Below are 23319 nucleotides of genomic sequence, written 5' to 3' on the forward strand. Positions count from 1 at the left end.
GCTGATGATGATTTGGAGGCTTTGCAGAGTCCTCAGCCGGGAACCTCTTCTCAGCTGTGTGAGCCCGAGAGTGCGGAGGATGATGACCCACAGCTGGCCCTGTTCAAGGACGCCCGACGCAGGAGGCAGACGAGCAGGGACAAACAAAGAAAGGCTATGGGACTCCTCGGGAGGAGGCACAGGGAGACCACGCCCTGAGCTCTCTATAAAAGAAGTGTTTGGGGAGGGGCTGGTTGCTGAAAGCAACTTTTCCATTTGAGAAGTCAAGCTCTTGTATTTTTGTAACAGTGTAATTAAAACTTGGCAGAAGCCTTTTGGTCTTGGACGCTTTCCAGACTCTTCTTTTGATTAGGGGTGCGAGAAGAGGGCTGGTTCAGAACAACGGGCGCGACATTCACCAGCGCCGGTTGCTCCTCCTCCTCCTGCACGGCCTGGGAGAGTGCCTGGCGGCCTGGAACGACGACGGCCTTTCCCCTCGCCCGACCACCAGCTGCGTCGACGGCCTCCTCCTTCGCCCGCCCATCAGCTGCGACGGCGGCCGAGCCGGTTGAGGCCGCCCGGCAGCTGCACGACGCCCGGACCGGTTGCAGCCCTGAGAGTGCGCGCGCGCGACGTGCGACTTGGCCCCGCCCTGCCAACTACGGCGGCCTCACAGGACCATGAGGCCAAACCAAATGAACACTCGGCCCTTGCGGCGATGGCGGGCGGGGCTTTCGGCAGCGGAGCCCGTCTGCGTGAGGAAAAGACTGGGGGCTTGCCTGTCTTGCAAGGGGAGGCCGGGCAGCAGGGCAGCGGTGGGTCCGTGACAGGAGGGAAGGTGCCGGGTACAGGGACGGGGGTGGGGGTGGTGATTAGCAGCAATGGGGAGAGCGTTCGCGGGGAGACTCACCTGGGAGGGAGAGGGTGCCGGGTAACAAAGGGAGGTGTTTGGGAGAAACGGGAATTAAGTAGGGAATGGGCGGAAGTGGGTGCGGTTGGGTGGGGCGTGGGTGTATACATGGAATGTGTATTTAAAGGCGTTGGATGCGGGTAGCAGCCAATGCTGGCTTTGTTCCGTTTGAAGATCGTTTGCTTTGCTTATTAAACCACTTTGGAAACTCAGCTTACGTCTCGGTTGCTTGAATTTCCTGCTCTCCGGACGAGGTTTGAGAATGCCTTCCCCCCGCCCCGCCCCCCCCATTTATAACTGCTAAAAATTGTTGCAGTATTTCCCATGGCCTTTGAAGCAACTCTTTTGAGTCAATTTTGAAGCATTCAGTTCTACTAGTGAGCATAATCAGCTTTATAAAACCTTAAAGGAGCTTCTGTTTCTTGAATGAATGATATGGAAATTGCTGTGGTATAAATTTAAAAAGGCAGACTTGCAATTTTGAATTGAGCATTTTTTTAAAAAAATAATTCAGTGGGGGATAATGTTAAAAAACAATATTTAGGGAAGTTTTCTTAGGACTGTCATTGAGAGATGTGATTGACATTTAGCGGGGGTGAAAAACCATGTGATCATAAGCTTTCATTATTCCATGCTTGTAGTTTCCAAAACCCTGTAGGATTTTAGCAGTCAAAAAATCTGGCACTTTGATATTTTTTTCCACCTTTTTTTTCAGGGCTAAAATACATATGCAAAGTCTACACTAGTCTTAAAGAGTTTTGTATTTTTTTAAAGCCCCTAATCCACCAGGGAGTCTGAAAATTTAAGGGTTCCCCCCCCCATATCACTATATTTAATTTGTATACCGCCCTGAGTCCCTAGGGAGAAGGGCGGTATACAAATTAAATAAAACCTTAAAACCTTAAACCTTATATTATGTGATGTCACCTCCAGTCTTTAAGAGGCACAAAAATTATTAAATCCTGTCTAGAAAAAGATTGCTTCCCTCATCTGCACATACCATAAAGCATACCTCTGCCATGTCCTTAATTTTGTACAAGCAGCTTTCTTTTACAGATGCCTCCCCCCACTTTTTTTGAGAAGACTAAAAGTCAGGAAAAAAGAAAACAATTACACCAGGAAACTGCTTTAAAAGCCAATTCCAAACCTCTGACATTATAAAGGCATGGCTGAGGAAAACAGAAGCATTTGCAACACTGCATTTGTTTTAGATGAATTAATTTTATTTTTTTATTTGTTTATCACATCAGCACCACCCCCCGACCCCTACCTCACATACTCTGAGAAGTTTTCTGATATGTTATATGGAAAGAGAGGCAATTTCCAGGATGAATGGAAATAGTTTGCTTTGTGTGGAGAGATTAATAGAGAACAGAGATGAGAGGTCATTAGCAATCAGATGGAATAGCGTTCCAAAAATACGGTGTATTTCAAGAGCTGAAAGTATGTAAGAAGCATAATGAGCAAATCAAATCAAGAATAGGGTTCAGAGCCTCTGGGTATAAATCAGGAAATGTACAAGATGGAAATAATAGAAAACAAGTCTTTCTTATTTCGTGCAAATTAAGTTTAATATGGAATGTTAGGATTTAATCATATACCTGCTTGCCATTGTAACTCACTGCAACTGGGACTGCCTTTGACAATTATCAGGATATTTGAACTGATATAGACAAGATGATGCTTTGATGTTTCAAGCTGCTGGTTTTATTGCTTGGTTCTGGTAGGGCCATCTGTAGATAAGTAGAATTTGCCCAGTTAAGATGTCCAGGCAAAGAACATGTGCTGAAAGTCCTCACCCCTATGAAGTCTAAAAGCAAACATTGGAAGCAATATGAGAGTGGTTACGATTTTGATTTTCAGGAAGCCAAATTAAGACCTTGTTTAGAAAAGCATTTGAGAACCAAGGAGTTGAAGAGACTGGGCATTATCTGGGATGAGCGATGGGAGGTTGTTTAAAAGGATTGTCGCACTGATTATGAACTTTATAATTTTAAGTCAATTTTTATTGTATTTATAATTTTAATTTTAATAATTGTATAATGTTATTGTATTCATATGTCAATATGTATTAATGAACTTATAAGCCAAGTTTAAATGACTGAAGCAAACAAACAAATAAAATACATCAGATGGAGCTCACTTCAGAAGGATTGTAGTGTTTGAGTCTACATCAGACATGTCAAATACAAGGCCCGGGGGCCAGATCCATCCCATGAAGTGGTTTCATGTGGCCCGTGAAGCCATCCTGGAAACAGTGAGGGAACGGCCCTCACTGCCTTGACCCTGGCCCAGAGACCCTCCTTCTGCCAGAGACCCTCAGATCTGTCCCACTCCTGCCCAGGGTCCCATAGGTACCCTTGATGCGAACGATGTAGAGCTGGCCACGCCCACCCAGTAGGCCATACACACTCTAACCACACCACCCTGGCCATACCCACTCAGCCCCCTGAGGGCAACCACAAAGCTGATGCGGCCCTCAATGAAATTGAGTTTGACACCCCTGGTCTACATCTTCACTACAGTTGCTGTCTTGGCACACAAATCACTGTCTGAAGAGGGACAAATGTCTTCAAATGAAAGTGGAAAGTGGAAGCAAATTGGCCTTTGTAGATGCTGTCTGTGGGATTTCATTTTATAGTGGTACCTTAGTATTCAATTGCTTTGAAACTCATTGAATTTGGCACTCAATTCATTTTGAGGCAAAAATAAAGCAAGGGAATGAGAAACTCATTCAGACTTGCAAGGTTTTGTTATTTTGTTATAATAAAAGTAATCCTGACTTATACAGCATTGGTTATTTTGTGTGGTCTACCTCATAGAGCTGACATCCATCAGTTATTTTCTTGGCCTGGGCTAAAGACCTCCTTATCTGACTGTTGCCTTGGTAGTGACTCTTTCTCCTATCCTTCAGTGTCATTCCTTCTTCCTTCTACATTTATAATTGTAACTCCTTTCGAAAGTTACACGAGTATGGGATGAGTGAATATGGAAGTCTGGGCTGAAACAAAGAGTATCCATTCACTGATAGGCTTAAAGAAGGCACCAGTGTTGACTTATATAAAAATAGTTTTCAGACAGCAGCATTCATAGAGCTTTAGATTAGACTGTAAAAATGAAATTAATATATCCAAAATTTGAGATTTTTTTTAAAAAATAATCATCTATCAAAATGTGTAATTTTCTTTATAAATATGGTGGCAAAAACTTGAGGTTCTAAAAATCTGAAAGGGGAGAAAACAAAAACTGACAAATCTATTGAAGAGGTAAATGGATTTGTGTGTTTAGCTTTTGAAAGCCTGGAATTTAATAGAATCATAGAAACAAAGAATCAAAGAATCATCATAAGACTGGAACGGACTTTGGAGGTCTTCTAGATTAACCTCCTGCTAGGGCAAGGGGACCTTACTGTATGCCAGACAAATGACTATCCAATCTTTTCTTTGGCCTCACATCTATTTCTCACATCTACAGTATCAGCTATATAGTTCTACAAACCTAAGTCTCTCTTTTGAGGTAAAATAAGACTCTTTTAAAAAAGAGACCTGTAGAAATGCTTTTGACTTTGCTTTCAAGCTAGCACATGAACTCAATTAAGTCAAAATATGTCTGCTTATTAGAACATGCTTATTTTTCCCTCATTTTTTTTAAAAAAATCCCTATGAGGAATCAATGATGAAATGAACCAATACTTCTTGGTAATGCTTCTCTCCCATGCTCCTCTGGAGAAGAGACTTGTTCCACTGCATATGTCTGAAGCGGTTGCTTTTCTTCTCATTACATCTCATGCTTTTATGGCTCCAGCTATTGAACTCCTATTAACAGTTGTTTCTTCCCATTTATTTTATGAACTCGGCTTTTACTTTTGAGCAGTTCTGAATCCCTTCCCTTTTTTCTGGATCTCTGACCGCAAGAAATTGTACTGCTTCCTCTTCCTGTACAAAATTACCATAAATTTCCCCACAACTCAAAGCTGTCTAGAATTGAGCTAGAACATTTTGAACTTTCTAGCAGAAAATTTCCTATTGATTGAAATCAAGGTGTACCCAGCTGTAATACTCAGAATTATATACCTACTTAGCAATAGCAAGAGCACTTAGATTTGTATATCACTTCACAAAGCTTTACAGCCCTCTCCAAGTGGTTTACAGAGTCAGCATATTTCCCCCAACCATCTGGATCCTCATTTTACCGATCTCGGAAGGATGGAAAGGCTGAGTCAACCTCGAGCCAGTGAGAATCAAACTGTTGAATTGCTGGCAGCCATCAGTCAGTCAAAGTAGCCTGCAGTACTGCATTCTAACCACTGCGCCACCAGGCTCTTATATTTACATGAAGTAAATATAGAAGGGTGACCAAAGGGTGACAGATTGAAGATGAAACAGGAAGAGGATTAATAAGATAATGGACAAGAATGATGGGAGTAAGTGGAGTAAGGAGTAAGAAGACTATATTGGAGAAAACCACAAGGAAGACAAGTGCCTGCATATATGTGCAACACTTTATAAATATTTTATAACATCATCATATACTTCATAATTTCATTCAGTCTTGTACTGTTGCTGACCCCATTTCTTCCAGAATAGGACAACACAACAATGTTTAATCTGGAGTCATCCTGAAAGTGAAATGGAGGTACCTAAATTTGATAAATAAATAAAATGATTTATTTTGGAATAATAATAATAATAATAATAATAATAATAATAATAATAATAATAATAATAATAATAATAATAATAATAAAGTTGGAAGGGACCTTGGAGGTCATCTAGTCCAACACCTTGCTCAGGCAGGAAACCCTATACCATTTCAGACAAATGGCTGTCCAGTCTCTTCTTAAAAACTTCCAGTGTTGGAGCATTCACCAACACTGAAATAAACCATTATTTTACAGAATTAAGAACTCAATCAACTGATGGGAAGAGGCTGTGAAAATGGGGAGGAAAGCAAAGGGGACATCCTATTCAAGGTGGCTTTCACTATCCTTACCTTTTCATACGGTAGCAATATGAGGTGCTGTCCTAAATCTCTCAGCATTTCAGCCCAGCTTTAGCATAAAGTATCTTTGTGTGATTGTTGGGGGTTCCCTGCAACTCTAATCAGTGCCCATTAAGTCATAATTTAAATTTACCACAATGCCCTGAAATCATTCTATTTGGGTAGCATTATGGAAATTTTTCAGAAGCAGCCACTAAAAGAGGCTGGCATATTATGGTCGCCTGCTGTTGCTTCAACCAGCAAAGACCTCGCTTGCTTGATACTATCAGAGCTGATGCAAAGACAAACATTTAACAACTAAAAGAAGCTGTGCTTGACAGGGTAGCATGGAGAGCACTTGCCTATAAAGTTGCCAACAATTGGACACAACTGAATGATTAAAAGTAACTAACTGTTGCTTCTATCTGCAAACACACTGAAGCATAGTTATACAGGAAGCTCACATGGATGTAAGCTCCTGAATGCGGCCGCTTCATTCTCATGGTCTTCCCTCTCATCCTGTATGTTTGATCATTTGATGAATGTACTCTGGGGGATTCTCATCTCACTTCAGGATATTTCATTCATCTTATCAAAATTATTTAGTCTGGTGCTTTTTTCATTTCTGCACATACTTGATTCTTTTTGTAAATTGCCTTAGGAGTAAGATTAAAGAGTAGCATTAAAATATGGATAAATGATTTTTGCCCCAGGGAATATGGAATAGTATATTCTCACCCACATAAAGTTCCTACATTCAGTATTCTCCCATGCATTTTTAATGCACTCCCGAAGTGCCAGATAATATAGATCACCAGGGCTGCCACTTGATTAAAGAAATCGTAACTGGTTAGTTCCTATTATTCTTAAATAAATTAAGTCAAAAATGGCAGAAATGGATCGATGGATAAAATATTACAAAGGGTCTGAGCAGTTCTCTAACAACACATTTTAGATATTTCTGTTATTGTGAATGAGGAAGTATGCTTTTCTTTTTTTATATATACCAGGCCTGCCATCTATGACTCATGGACATATTTATACTGAAAGTAATCAATAGAATAATTCATCCAACCTATGAATCTGCTAAGCACCGCAGAATATAGATGAGATATGTGAAGATATGTGATCTACTTATTTTTCCTATGGCCTGATTCTCACCATGGTTTATTACTGACTTAAAGACTAGCTAAACTAAACTCCTGCATACAATACCCAAGTCTCCTCCTATTTTATTTGTTGAGTTCTCAAATGTAGAATCAAGAATTAATCTTCCTTCCTTCTGTGGGAAGTCATCCCCCCCCCAGAGAAGGAAATATTAAAGAGGCAGAAAAGCATGCCCAGTTTTTCTTAATAGTCCCAAGTCTCCCTCCCCCAAGCAGAAACCAGCTCTGTAGAAATGCTAATGTGGACCATTCAGGAAGGTTAAAGCTAGAAGATTAAGAAGACAAAGACACCTAAAATAAGGGACACAGGTCAAAGTACATGACACAGGAAATACAAAGCCTCAAACAGGAACAGGAAACAACCTCAAAAGCCCCAGAGGGTATAAAAACCCAATCCCTACATGTGCTCACTCTCTTTTCTTCCAGAGCTATCTTTCTCTCTGGCTCTCCTCTTCAATAAAATGCAACCTTCTTTCTAAAGCAGTTGCCATGGTGTTTATTCCCGGCTTGGACTGAACCATGATGAAGACTTTTCCTTCCTTCCTTCCTTCCTTCCTTCCTTCCTTCCTTCCTTCCTTCCTTCCTTCCTTCCTCCCTCCCTTCCTCTCACCCTCCCCCCCTCTCTCCCTCCCCCACACTTTTTATAATGGCAGCTGCTTTAGTTTGGTACGTCATCTCTGGAGAAGAATGCATGTCATTTCTGAATCAATTACATGTACTTGACCTTCACAGAGTATGTGTGCTTTTAAGGCAGAATTTGGGAAATTAGTCAGAATTCGCAGATCAATGAAATTTTCTCTTTCTTTCTTTCTCTCTCTCTCTCTCTCTCTCTCTCTCTCTCTCTCTCTCTCTTTCTTTCTTTCTTTCTTTTCTTTTCTTTCTTTCTTTTCTTCCTTCCTTCCTTCCTTCCTTCCTTCCTTCCTTCCTTCCTTCCTTCCTTCCTTCCTTCCTCTTTCTTTCTTTCTTTCTTTCTTTCTTTCTTTCTTTCTTTCTTTCTTTCTTTCTTTCTTTCTTTCTTTCTTCATTGGATAAATTAAAAACTCTAATAGCAAAAATTATTGGTATCCTTGTTACCTGACTTATTTATTTATTCATTTATTTATCAAACTTCTATCCAATAAAACACTAAGTGGCAAACAAAAAATAACAATAATAATTTTAAAAAATTATAGCATATGTATACAAACGGGTCAGGAGGCATTCTACAAATAGCAAAGGAAAACCATGTCATACTTCCATGCCAGAGCTCCTAAACTAATAGTCTGGGCCCAATGACTAGGGAAGATCCTGATCTTCTGAAAGGCCAGTAGGATCAAGTTCTCCATACACCTGTACGGAGTCTGTTCCACAGTAGAGACAACATGACAGAGAAGACACATTTCTTGGGACATTACACACACACACACACACACACACACACACACACACACACCAATGACAGTGGAATTTTTGGGCTCAAGAGTGGACCCAGTGCATGTCAACCCTACCAGAACTTTAAAATGGCAGAAACAATTGGGGAAAGGTCATCCTGAAAGTATTTTTCCCCAATAATTTGAATGGACATGTTTGAAGGGCCATTTGTGCCAGTATAATTGTATGTTGCATGTTTCTCTATAGAGATTCTCAGTCATCCAGGTCATGGTTGTCCCAAAGGTGCCTTTTTTCAAGAGGTAACTGGACTTTCTTGTTTTTTCCTTAAAGATATTTTGCTTCTCATCCAAGAAGCTTCTTTGTTTCAGAACTGAAGAAGCTTCTTGTGTGAGAAGTGAAATGTCTTCAAGGAAAAACCAAGAAAGCCCAGTTGTCTCTTGAAAAAAAGACACCTTTGGGATATATTGTATGTTTCGATTTACTGCCATGTTATTTCCTTTAGGGTAGTCAGGGTGGATAGGGATGGTGTCTCTCTTGTTCTACAGATAAGATAATTTTGGCTTTCCAAAGTTCGAGGAATGAAAAAAAAAGACATCATGAAGTTCACAGGAGCAACCTGGAATCAAATACAGCATAGATTAGAAACAATTTGCACCAAAAGTCATGTATTTGGAAAAAGGAATGGTGGGAAAAAAACCCGTCTGTTTGATAAGACTACATATCAGAAGTTTATATTACTCGAGGTAGTCACATTTTTAAAAGTTTACTCTAATTTTGTTTAGAAAACATATTTTGGAATAAAACACCTGCAAATTTCTGTGTATTAGACAGTTACGAATGTGAACCAACTGGAATATGATAAAAAAATTAATGGTAGACAAGTACTACAGTATATTAAATATAAGTCTGAGGGAGTCTAAAGAGTGGTATGTATAACCATCAATTATACATACAATATTAAAATATTAATATTTTTGAGATTTTTTAAGCCATTTTTAATCACATAACCTTTATGTCAAGCAGCTATGTGTCATTTCCAAATATTAAAATACATTCTTCATGGCGGAAGTTGTGTGTGCTTTGCTCTCTGCAGTAGAGGGCTTCCCTTCTCAGTAGTGTGCATCAATAGCAATTATGTGGCTTTTTCACAAGATGGCTACCAGCAGGAGACTCTTAAGAGTGCCAAATGACATTTTCAAACACATTTCATGGTGAGAATTGCATCTTCTCTTGTCAGATTAGAGGAATCTTTTAGCTTTCTTTCCAACGGTGAATTTAAAACCTGGCTTTTTGAAAACTGTGAGGGTGTGTGTGTGTGTGTTACCTGAAGATGGGATGCAAAAGACTGCTTCCCTCAAGATCAGCCTCACTAAAATGTAAGATCTACATTCACAATTTCAGTAGCAACAGTGCAAATACCCTGAAAGAGACAGTGAAGAGCAATAATGCTATTCTAAGAATATAGGGACCTGCCCCAGATGTCACTCTCAGCAAAGTACAACTCTTGATGCCATGTGGTTAATCAAAGGAACTTTTCCTGAGAAACAGTGGTTGCAGTAAAGTCAAGTGGAATCTAACATTCCTGCACAAAGCAACAAGCTATTTTTTCCCCTTCAAAACCCACTCACCCACCCTGAGCAGTCCATGGGCAGCCAATACAGTGCTGCAAGGTTGTTTTGAGAGTGCTGAGGTACAAGACAGATAACTGGTCATCCTCAGGGTGCAGCTGGAACCTGGCTGGAACCAGCTGACAAGGAGTCTGTCCCGTCCACTGGTGGGATTCAAATATGTTAACAACCATTCTCTGTTTGGATGCCGCTTCCTGAAGTCCATTCCCATGCCCTTGTGACCTCTCGCCTAGACTATTGTAACGCTCTCTACATGGGGCTGCCCTTGAGATCCACTCGGAAGCTTCAACTGGTGCAAAGTGCGGCGGCACGGACACTCTTGGGAGCCTCCCGATACTCCCATATCACACCTCTCCTCCGTGCGCTGCACTGGCTTCCGGTTGCCTTCCGTGTGAAGTTCAAGGTGCTAACAATGACATACAAAGCCCTACATGGCATGGGTCCGGACTACCTACGGGAGCACCTTCTGCCAATGTCAGCACCCCACCGTCCTGTGCGCTCCCACAGAGAGGGCCTCCTCAGGGTGCCACCGCTCAAGGAATGTCGGCTGGTGGCCCCCATGGGGAGGGCATTCTCAGTGGGTGCGCCAGCCCTCTGGAACAGCTTACCAACCAAACTCCGGATGGCCCCTGACCTCGTACCTTCCGACGCGACTTAAAAACTTTCCTGTTCCAGCAGTCCGGCCTGGCATGATAGCGTTAATTGGGGTCCCAGTTTGTTTTCACTATTGTTTCTTATTATTTTTATTGTTCAATCTGTATACATTCCTTCCTCTGTACACCGCCCCGAGTCCCTCGGGAGAAGGGCGGTTTATAAAAACTAATAAATAAATAAATAAATAAATTCTGGGCTGGACAACAAAAAAATAGCTACCGGTTCTGCCAAACTGGTGCGAACTGGCTGAATCCCACCACTGGTCCTGTCTCTTCAGATGACCCCCCCTCCCTAATTACCATGCGGTTACAGCAAAGCAAAAGCATGGAAAGAATGCTCTCTTTGGAGTGTCCACCTCCCCACTCCACCAGAATGGCAGGGCACCAAAAAGGGGACCTCACAAAGATTGTCTTCTTATTCTAAACATTTTCTTTTACTGGTAGCCATGATTACATTTGCCATGTGCCAGTTGAACTGGAATGTCCAGCTTATTTATAAAGAATCACTTTGGAATAGACTGCAACACAGGTAGTCCTCGACTTATGATTGAGCCCAAAATTTCCATTGCTAACCAAGACAGTGGTTAAGTGAGCTTTGCCCTATTTTACGACCCTTCTTGCCATAGTTGTTGAGTGGATCACTGCAGTTGTTAAGTTAGAAACATGGTTGTGAAGTGAATCTGGTTTCCCCATTGACTTTGCTTGTCAGAAGTTTGGAAAAGATGATCACATGACCCTAGGACATTGCAACTGTCATAAATATGTATGAGGGGGATGCTGCAAGGGTTGTGCATGTGAAAAATGGTATAAGACACTTTTTTCAGCGCTGTTGTAACTTTGAACAATCACTAAACAAATGGTTGTAAGTCAAGGACTACCTGGATTGAATTAGTATGCTTTTATGAGTGCATGCCTTCCTGTTAGTTTTTGACTCCTAGGAGCAATTGTCTTTGTAGTTTTCTTAGCAATGTTTTTAGAAATAGTTTGTGATTGCCTGCTTTCTGGGACTGAGAGGATGTGACTGGCTCAAGGTTGCACAGTTGTTTTTGTGCCTAAGGCAGGACTAGAACTCCCAGTCTTCCAATTTCTATGCCAGACTGGCTCATTTATGGGCAATCGGGATTTTATCGTGTCTGGTTTCAGAGCAGCACAAGCTTTGATTCATTTCTTTTGGTAATGTGACTTTGCCTATCTGAGGAAGTGCTCAGAAAGAGATCGTTTTTAATAGTCAGGTGACAAAGGCAGGGCTTTTCAGGAAAAAAAACTACTCTGAAAAAAATGTAAGTGAGACCTTTATAGCATTTTTAAAATGGTATTAGGTTCCTAAGACTTACCATGTGGGACCCAAAGGTTAAGTACAGAACTATCTCACCCATCTAGAATATGAGGTTCAAAGTGTAGGGTTAGCCTTAGCAAGGATTCCTTGAACGGTTAAAGAGGTATGACAAATTTCATGTCCATGATACATTCTCCTCTGAGGAAGCTTGCACAGCATAGTTTCATGTTTAATGCTTCAGACAGTTTCTGAATCCTACCACATGGGAATCATAATCTGTGCTCTTGCTAATTCTATCCCCAAAGCTTGTGTGGCATCAAACCAGTTATGATTTGTTTCTAATGCAGATAATCAGTGCATTTTAGTTCTTCAGAGAGTAGAAAGTGGAGACATGTGGACCAAGCAGTCTTAACCCAAAGCTCCTCTACCAGGTGTCTGATTCCTACATTTAACACTAATCTTTCCAAAGATGAGATGTTGCTGGTTTAGGAAGAGATCCTACCACTTTGATAACTGGTTTGCAGTCACATTTGGTAGGACAACATAGGGATAAAGGCAGATTGATTTTAAAGCAACCTGGGTATATTTTGCAAATCTAGCAGATGCTGAGTTGGAAGTTCAAATAATTTTCTCTAGTTAATTCACTGATGTGAATCTTGATTCATTAATCTTGGAATGAAGGCCATACACACATTCAAATTAAATCAGATAAATGTAGAAATTTGTGTAAATCCACTAAATGTAAAAAAACCCTTTTGAAATTATTTAAATACATTTCAATACATCCCCACCCCAAAACACGCCTTATTTCCAATTACAAATACCTGTTTGCTGTCATTTTACTCTTAGTTTGTAAACTACTCAATTTTATTGACATCTGCTTTCATTTTCTTGTTAATGTTTTTGCTCAGGACTCAGAGAGCCCACTTAGCTTGTCTATTCAAATATGTGACTGCCACAAACAAAACAAAACAAAACATCTCCCTTCCTCTGAAGATCTTGCAAACCTCTTCATAATGTTTGGATACCACAATGGGTAGTTTATATTATTTATTATTTATTTGTATCATTTTACAAGTCATTTTACAAATAACTCAACATATCCAACACACCTTTCTCCTTCTCTTTCCCTCACAATAACAAGCCTGTGAGGTAGGTTGGGCTGAGAAAGAGAGGCTGGCCCAAAGTCACTCAGCCATTTTGTGAATTACTTGCTAATTATTGTACTGGCAAAATCAGCATATGTGATGCAAATATAAAAACATGCATTTATAAAAATTTTACTGAATAGTCAGTCTTTTCCAATGCTTTGCTTCCCTTACTCTTCTCATCCTTACCACGAGGTTCTGTCTTAGGCCCAGTACTGTTCAATATCTTCATAAATGACTTAGATGAGGGAATTGAACTCATCAAATTTGCAGATGACACCAAACTGACAGGAGTAGCCAACACCCCAAAAGACAAACTCAGGATCCAAAAAGATCTTGACCAGACATGTCAAACACAAGGCCAGGGGGCTGGATCCAGCCCGTGAAGTGGTTTCATGTGGCCCACGAAGCCATCCTGGAAATAGTGAGGGAACGGCCCCCACTGCCTTGGCCCTGGCCCAGAGACCCTCCTTCTGCCAGAGACTCTCAGATCTCTCCCACTCCTGCCCAGGCCCCCATAGGCACCCTTGATGTAAATGAGGTAGAGCTGGCCATGCCCACCCAGTAGGCCATACGCACTCTAGCCACGCCCACCCAGTAGGCCACGCCCACCCTGGCCATACCCACCCAGCCCCTTGAGGGCAACTGTAATGCTGATGCGGCCCTCAATGAAATTGAGTTTGACACCCCTGATCTTGACAAACTTGAACAATGGACTCTATCCAACAAAATGAGTTTCAATGTGGAGTAAAGCAAAGTTTTACATTTAGGCAGGAAAAATCAAAGGTACAGGTACAGATTGGGTGAGACCTAGCTCAAAAAAACTGCGAGAAGGACCTTGGTGTCCTAGTGGACGATCATTTGACTATGACCCAGCAGTGTTGCAGCAGCAAACAAAAAAGCTAATACAATCCTGGGTTGTATAAACAGAGGCATAGAATCAAGATCACATGAAGTATTAGTACTGCTTTATAAAACCCTAGTAAGATCACAGTTGGAATACTGCAGCCAATTTTGGTCACCATATCACAAACGGGGGCTGGATTAGAAGACCTCCAATGTTCTATTCTATTCTATTCTATTCTATTCTATTCTATTCTATTCTATTCTATTCTACATACTTGACATTAAACCTTAATGAACTCTAGGATTGCATCCTGCTATACATATATAAAATTGCACTGTATGCCTGATGTTTGAGATAACAGTGTGATTCCTCTGAGGGCTCCAGTTTCCATATTTGGCAATATGATGTCATAGACACCCTTAACAACAACTGTGTAGTTCAGCAAAATCTATCAGTTTGAAAACAAGGGCAGTGAAGACTAAGTCAAAATAAACAGTGCAGAAAATTAATAGAGAAAAGAAAAGAAGAACTAGTATTAAATACTCTTAGGTTTGGCATTTAGGTTTGGGAGCAAGGGGAATTAGTTGATAAGCAAAGTGTGTGTGCCAATTTAGCACTTACACTGATGTGAAAATATATTCTGTGAAATGTTTATTATGCTACATATCCAGCAGAAATTAAAGTGATAGCACAACATTGTTAACAAATAACATTACAGGTGTAGATGAGTTTCATGTCATAAATTATGGTTAAGTAGTAAGTTACAGTATCTGTTGAATATCACAATTGCTAATGAGGACAACCTTTGCCTTTCCATATGGCTGGGGGGCTCTTGTCTTAATGAGCTCATCCTCTAATCTGCTACAAATGTGCATTAGACTCTTTTGATCCATTCTCAGTGCATTCTGGATGCCAAAGATTGCTCTTCTTCTCACTTCAGAGCTGTCCTTACCTATTTACTGACATCTGATGTTAACTTAATTTTTTTCCTCATTAATTTCCAGAATGCAGAAACAGCAAGAACAGTGTCAGATATTTGCAGTTCTCATCTTTACATTTATTTTCCTGCTGGCAGCTGTGGGTACTACTGAGGCTGGCAAAAAAGAAAAAATAGGTAAGTGCAAATAATTATAGGCATTTAGAGAGGGGGGTGGCATGCTGTAATTTCTTCTTCCATCTTTGGTTTACTGATGGTTGGTATTAAAGTGCTCTATTTCAGCTAAGTGAAAAAATGCTGCACAATGCTGGGCTTAAGTCTCTTTTTTATGCATGTCACTGGTACCTTTAATAGAGATGAGAGGAGCTTCAAAGCAGGGAACCAGGTCCTTAGTTTTTAAGGAAAGTATCCTCTTAGCAAAACCACAAATTGGCTTCTCGTGCCACTTCACTTCTATCAATTAAATTGTGGAATCTATTTTCACAGAATGAAAGCGAATTGGCTCCATTACCATGCTTTCCCAGCCAGGCCATGAATGTGCCCTCTGTAGCTTTTGGCTGAACCAATCTAATAGAGATTGCAAAATCCAAAAAAAGGATTTAATTCAAGAATTGATACCAAATCTTGTGAGATATCAGAGGTTTGTCTGAACTCTCACCAGATTTGGAGGTTCTTACAGAATACAGAATAACACAGATGGAAGGGATCTTGGAGGTCTTCTAGTCCAACCCTCTGCCCAAGTAGGGGATCCTATACCATTCCAGACAGATGGCTGCCCAATCTTTTCTTACAAACCTCTAGTGATGGCACATCCACAACTTCTGGAAGAAAGCTATTCCACTGGTTATTTGTTCTCACTGAAAGGAAATTTAGTTTGGATCTCTCCTTGATAGGTTTCTGTTACTACTCATCCTGTCCTCAGGTACTTTGGAGAATAGGTTTACCCCCTCTTCTCTGTGACAGTCCCTCAAATATTGGAAGCTTGCCCATAACAATGCTGAATCTCAATAGATACCATTATTTCATATTCCTTCAGCCTCTTGTTTTAATTTGGGAGTTTTTGTGGGTGACAAAGTGCCCGTAGAAGTCACACTGCCAACTCCAGTATAATTAATGGGGTGGGTAACCTCATACTATTCCTGCCTTTGTAGGAGGAGTGGACACATTACGTTTTTCGACATTGTGACTCACATTGCTAGTTACATGATAGCTATTTTAACTGCAACAATGGTAATACTGATAATTTAGAGAATAAATACAAAATAAGATAAATTTACATGCAGAATTTATAAATAACCAGTATAAGTAGGTGACTTTCAATGCTATTAGCCATTTCAGTTTACTGTTGCTCATAACGTAAGCCCAATTAGGTCTAAAGAGGGAAACCAATGCAATTACTGTAGATTCCATATCAAGAACTCAGAAACATTAAAACAATTCATATGGAAGATATGTGCCAAACTGATTTACAGTTTTTATCCACTGTCGATACATGTCTACTGTAGGTTGTTCACTGTAGGTTACAAGAGACTTAAAATCAGTCTTTCAATCAAAATGTCTCCCAAAAGATTCTATCGTTTGATTTAGCACAGACAACAAAGATGTCTCTAAGAATAGTTAAATGTTATATATAGAATACGCTGCAAGATGAGGAATTGTATAATTTTCTATCTGTGATATTAGTTGCTGACACTCTGGAATCCCTTTTAAAATACTTTTTTTTTTTACAAACTAAGGCAGCTTCAGTGTAAAAAAAGGATGTGCCCACATCCTGACCATGGATAAAGCAGGCAAGGAGAAATAGGAGTTCGATCAGGAAAGAAAGCCAGGATATTAAACCACATTTTTCTTAATCCACATTTTTTTTTAAAAAAAGCTGATTTTCCCATTCCATTCCATTATGTTATCTTATCTTAAAATAATGCCGCTGAATTTAAACATTGAAAATCAGCAGCAGCTGAATGGATCTATTGCACGACTTTCTGAGGGCATTGATTGTATTAATTCATTCAGGTCTGATCAATCTGTAGTCCCCAGATGCTGTTGAGGTTGCTGAATATTGAAAATCAGGAATAAAGGAAGATAGATTAAGTTCCTCACTTGTAATCAGGCAAATGATAACTGGGGGCTATCATACTAGTGTTTGGCAATTTTGAAGTGTCTGGAATTCAACTCCCAGAATTCCACAGCCTCACTACCAGCAAAGAAAATTACTCTACCACCTGAGGCAAGTTGTTGTTGTTATTGACAACTTTTACTCTTTGAAGATTTCTTTTTCCTCAGGACCAACCAAACCTACTTTTTGTAATTGAAACACATTGTGTCTTGTGCTGGAATAACTCCAAACAATTCTGCTCCATCTCTTACAAGACAAGACTTTCAGATACTTGAAGGCAGCTTGCACTTTATCTTCCCAGCATAAATATATCCAAAGCTTCCCACAAGTTAAATGTCATTGTGCCATAAACAACAAATTGATGTACCATTTTTTAAAAAACCCTTTCAGGTATTTTTTGTTATTCATTACTACAAATTCTATGCTGCTTCATTTCCTGGGACCCTGACTGGCTTACAATATTGATAACAAAATATTTTTATAAAAAAAATAATACAGTTAAAACCAACCAGCTCAATACCCATTCATTTGGGATGACATCTTATTCATTCCAAAATTAAGAATCATATTTTTACAGCTTTTTGAAAAATATAATCAGAAGGTAAAAAGGTAAAGGCTTCCTCTGCTCAGTCATGTCCAACTCTAGGAGGTGATACTTATCCCCATTTTCTAGCTGAGTGAGCCAACATTGTCTGAAGACCCTTCCATAAGTCAAGACTATGGAATGCTGTTACCTTCCCACTGAAATGGCACCTATTTATCTACTTGCATTTGCATGCTTTTGAACTATTAGGTTTGGCAGGAGCTGGAGCAAGAATGGGAGCTCACCCTGTCACACAGTACTTGGGTCTCGACCTTCTGGTAAGAACACAGCATCTTAACTGAAGGAGGTGGCCTAAATTTTGGGGGCAAATCATTCCAGAAGAGGGAGGCCATACTGAAAGGCTGGAGGTGAAGATTTCTGATGATGATATTTCCCCCCTGAGGAGGAGAGGTCCTCAGCAAGTCCTCTCTTCCATATTTTTCTCAACAAGCAATTTTTTTAAAAGCCATGAAAATATCCAGATCTTGAGTAAGAAAGAACCTTAAAAGTAACTTCTAGTAACTTCAGTTGAATCTGAAAGCTAACTGACATACCATGCAATTCCCATAGTAATAGTGTGATAAGCAGTGGTGGGATTCAAATATGTGAACAACTGGTTCTCTGTGTAGATGCCACTTCCAGAAGTCCATTCTGGGCCTGGGCAACAAAAAAATAGCTACTGGTTCTGCAAAAGTGGTGTGAACCTGCTGAATCCCATCACGGGTTGTAAGGATAAACTTAAACGTATCCCTAACTAACCCTCCTGTTGAACATTGCAAAGGGTGAAGCTTTTGGATTAACTTCAACTGCATGAAGATAACTACATCTCAGTAGAATCAGATTTTTTATTCACATATGTATAAACTCAAGCAGGTATTTTTTATTTTATTTTTATTCTATTAGACTTATATACCACCCTTCTCCCGTAGGACTCAGGGCGGTTCACAAGGTTTTTTAAAAACAATATAACAAGTTACAAAAATTAAAAACAATTAAAATGATTACACTAACCTTGAACTAAAACCCCCAATTACAATTAAAATACAATTAAAACCCCAGTTAATACTCTCAGTCCAGGCCAGAAAGCTCAAAAAGCCAGGTCTTCAGGTCCCGGCGGAATGAGCGAAGGTCAGGGGCAGTCCTAAGCTCTACAGGCAGCTGGTTCCAAAGGGCCGGCGCACCCACAGAGAAGGCCCTCCCCCTGGGTATTGTCCGCTGGCAATCTTTTACCGGCGGTACCCTGAGAAGACCCTCCCTGTGGGAGCACACAGGATGAAGGGAGCTTGATGCTGGCAGCAGGTGTTCCCTCAGATATCCCGGACCCAGGCCATTTAGGGCTTTATAGGTCATCACCAGGTACCCTTATGCTCTAGCTATTATACTTCATTAGTTTTTTTATTTAGATTCAGAAAAGATATTCAAAGATGTGATAGATCCCTAGTATGAATTCTAAGCGTTCAACTTAGGTCAGACTTGTGGAACCAAATCCATTGGTTAAAATTAATGGTGCAACTCCTACCATTTTAGCCTTTAGCCTTCCTGACACTTGGATAGAGTGATGGGACCATTTTTGGGTCATTCTTTTTTTTTATTGAAAAGTTTTATCATACATTTTATCTTTAACAATCCCCCCTACCCCTCCTCTACCCCTTCCTCCCTACCCCTCCCCCCTCCCCCCCTGACTTCCCAGAGCTAAGTACAAGGTATAAAAAACAAAAAAAAACCAATCATAAACATCCATATGCTAAAAACCATAACCTCTGAGATCTATCTCTCTCTAGCTCATATAGGATAACTACAAACACTATTAATATAAGATATATAAAAAAAGAGAAAAGAGAAAAAAAGGAGAAAAAAAAGGAAGACTTATTCAAATGCTACATGAAACTTCTTAGTCCCATATTTGTTCTGGATATACTCAATCCATTTTCTCCACTCCATAACATAACGTTCTTGCGAGTGATCTTTCAAATAAGCCGAGATCTTTGCCATCTCTGCCAGGTCAGAAACCTTCAAAGTCCATTCTTCTATAGTCGGCAGTTCCTCCTTCTTCCAATATTGACCTACTAAGAGTCTTGCTGCCGTAATTAAATTCAACATCAACTTAGTGTCCACAACCGTAGCATCTGTAATTATTCCCAACAAAAAAAGTTGCGGACAAAACTTTATCCTTTGCTTAAAAATCTTCTGCATATTCCACCAAATTTTTATCCAAAAAGCCTTAACCTTTTTACAAGTCCACCATATATGAAAATATGTTGCATTTTCTTCACCACACCTCCAGCATTTAGGCTGATAGTTCGGATACATACTTGCCAGCTTTTTAGGATCTAAATGCCATCTATAAAACATTTTATAAAAATTTTCTCTTAGATTTTGAGCTTGTGTGAATTTTATGTTCCTCACCCAAATCCTTTCCCATGTGTCCATTGTAATAACTTCTTGGATGTTTTGGGCCCATTTAATCATGCAATCCTTAACGAGTTCTGTTTCTGAGTCAATTTCTATCAAAGCAAGATATATCCGTTTAATATGTGCTGGACCCTGATTTCTGATTTGCTTTATCAGATTTTCATCAGTCATTGTAAAACCATTTTTCTGATCTTCTTTCCACCTGGCCCGTAGCTGAGTATATTGAAACCAAGTCTGACCCATTTTTGGGTCATTCTTGATGATGACTGAGGCAACAGATTTTTAGTTTTGTTTTTATGATGTTACAGTTTGTGATTTTATTATTGGCGTGAGCTGCCCAAAGTTGTGTTTTAAGATGGACTACAATAAATAAATAAATAAACCCATTCTGTCATTCTTCGTGCAGTGGCCATCATAAGATCCTGGTTTGGCAATGAAATAGTCTGATTGATTGGATTCTATCACTGTGTCTGGTCTGATTTCATGGTTACTTGCCTTTCCATTCATTCATTTTATTTTATTTTCCCTTCATAAGTTCTGGATGGCTGGAGTGAGGAAAGAATCTTTATTTACTTGTTATAGGATGCATTGGAAAGTAAAGTTCTGGTCAAAGACCATTTCCATTTTCCACTGGCTCCACAGGCATGTAGCTCCCAGAATAACCAAATGTAACTCCTGGGTTGAGAAGATCACCCAACTTCCTAGGAACAGCCAAAAACCAGGTGTCAGTATTTTCTAGGTAGAGCCAAAACCAGGTGCCAGTAAAGCAGAGAGTCTGAATACAGACATTTATTTTGTGCTTTCTTTGTTCACAGCTCTATTACAAATATTATGTTTTGTTGAGCAAGCTCATCCATGCTATTTCCCCTTCCCATGGGACAGATTTCAACAGACATAACATTGTCAAGAGCTTTGTGCTTTGTTTTAAAATATAGAGAAGCCATTAACTTTTTCTTTTTTTGATGAAGAATCTAGGGACTTGCCAAAGTGACAAGATGCTGATGGTGTGTTTCACTGTGAGTGGCAATGGAGAAATTAAGTGCAGTAGAATTTGACAGCCTGGACTCATTGGTTTATGACAAGGAAAACATGTACAGCACTGCACCTGCATAAGTGTCTGACTCAGCAAAGTTCTTAGGAAGGTCACAACTTGACATTCTGGTGGGGAGCTGCTCTGTATGAAAAAGATGCAGAGTTTTATAATAAGTTAACTGGAGCCATTTAAGGAGCCCCCTGTTACATTAATAAATAATTTGGCAGTAGTTACATTATGTCCCTGTAGATCAGATGTCTCAGGCATATCAAAGATATACTGTAGTGATTATCATAACATTTAACATTATATAAAGCAATTATATAAATTGTTTGCAAAACTTCTCCAATTAACGTTACAGATTGAGTGAAATAATTGTTTACCCATTTTATGTTTCTCTTAGAGCTTGTCACGTTCTCTTTATATAAGCACAGATTTTGAATATTTAGAAAAAGTATAAAAAGGGCAATCCATGAGTGATATATGGCCTTCTAGAGTCCTGTTTTATGGTTTTATAAAAGGTAAAGGCAAAACTTGGAGCTCCCATTTTGCATTTTTGAGGATATGGGCGTTAAATAGTCCCAATGGAGGACTTACAGTAAGCTTTGTGTGTTGTTTTCAATGTACTGCACAGAACCTCAAACTCCTGGAAATTGTCCATATCTAGTTAGAACATGTCAAAAATGTGTCAGCCTTTTGAAGTAGTCCATGCAGGAAACCAAAACCATGAGCAACAACACTGCCTTTATTGTAAGATTACAATAACAGGATCTTGCAAGTCTGAAAGCACTGGTCCTCTCCCTTCTCCTTAGTTTCCAGAGAACTGGGGAGAGTCCTTGATGAGATGTTTTCTCCATCCGCATTCCTTCTGGAGACTGAGATATCTCTTGTCAGGCCATTGTCTAGGCTACGTCTCTTTCTTCCATCTTCCAAAATTATTCTCAGAGCCCATTACAGAAAGAACACTTGATTTTCATACCTGGGCACTAATATTTATATTTATATAATATTTACCTTTATATTTCATACTTCTCAACTGCTCATCTCCCTTGGAGAGGGGTTCTAGGCTGGTGTATGATTTAATAAAATTAAACATTAAGATCAGAATAATTTAAGATTACATTTTTTAAAAAAATTATACAACATCGTTGTCTCTTGCTTTTTCCCCATGACTCTCTTCAGAGAAGAAGGTGAAAAAGTCTGATTGCGGAGAATGGCAATGGAGTGTCTGTGTTCCGACAAGTGGAGATTGTGGCCTTGGGACCCGTGAGGGCACCCGGAGTGGAATTGATTGTAAGCAGACGATGAAGACCCAAAGATGTAAGATTCCCTGCAACTGGAAGAAGCAATTTGGAGGTAATATCCACGGAATTTTGATTAATCACTATTAAAGACTAACCTATTATTTTTTTTAAAAGACTTGTACTTTAAAAAAAGTTTTCCCCTTTAATAAGCAACTTTTTTTAAAAAAAAATATTTAATACAAGCATTAAAGCTTGACCAATGTTAAGGCATCTGTTTATTTAGATTACTTAAACCTGTCTTTTTCAATTTGAAATATATTAGAAGAGCATCTTCCAGAATTCCAGTCAACATCCTGGAAAGACGGAAAGGCAGGAAGAGAGGAAGAGAGAAGGAGATTAAGAGAGAAAGAGAGAGGGAGAGAAAAGCAGGAAAGCAGAGAAACAGGAAGGCAGGAAGAGAGAAAGAGAGAAAGAGAGAGAGAGAGGAAGACAGAAAGACAGGAAGAGAGAAAGAGAGAAAGAGAGAGAGAGAGGAAGACAGAAAGACAGGAAGAGAGGAAGACAGGAAGAGAGGAAGACAGAAAGACAGGAAGACAGGAAGACAGGAAGAGAGGAAGACAGAAAGACAGGAAGACAGGAAGAGAGAAAGAGAGAAAAACAGGAAGACAGAAAGACAAGCAAGAAAGAAAAGCAAGCAAGCAAGAAAAGCCAGCAAGAAAGAAATCAACAAAGAAGTAAAAACAAAAGAAAGACTGAAAAACAGAAAGAAGGAAAGAAGGAAAGACAGTCAGAAAGAAATTTCCAGCAGGCAGATAAGGTAGATAATTAATTCAGTCTCACATTTACATTAAAAACTTCTTATTTTGTTTAATGACTTTGTTAGTAGTTAATGACTGATCCAAACATTTAGCATAGGGTATATTCAATCAGGCAGGGAAATATATCTGGCATTCCTCTCTTCAAGTTGCCAAGAAAAATGAAAGGAAAGAAAAAAGGAAAGCTTATTTGGAGTATTTTATGGTGTGTGTGTGTGTGT

General features: G+C 39.7%; 1 protein-coding gene across 1 annotated transcript in view; it reads left to right on the plus strand.

The window, feature by feature from the left end:
* Positions 1-23319, plus strand: part of PTN (pleiotrophin) — a gene marked incomplete at its 3' end in the record, with an annotated part of 90511 nt that overhangs the window by 56633 nt on the left and 10559 nt on the right. Inside the window, exons 3-4 of the mRNA XM_083365383.1 lie at positions 14963-15072; positions 22222-22395. Coding sequence (XP_083221509.1) covers positions 14964-15072; positions 22222-22395 — 283 coding nt within the window. The 5' untranslated portion in view covers position 14963. The remainder of the gene's footprint in view (positions 1-14962; positions 15073-22221; positions 22396-23319) is intronic.

This window comes from Vipera ursinii (genome assembly GCF_947247035.1).
Source record: "Vipera ursinii genome assembly, chromosome: 6".
NCBI lineage: Eukaryota > Metazoa > Chordata > Lepidosauria > Squamata > Viperidae > Vipera > Vipera ursinii.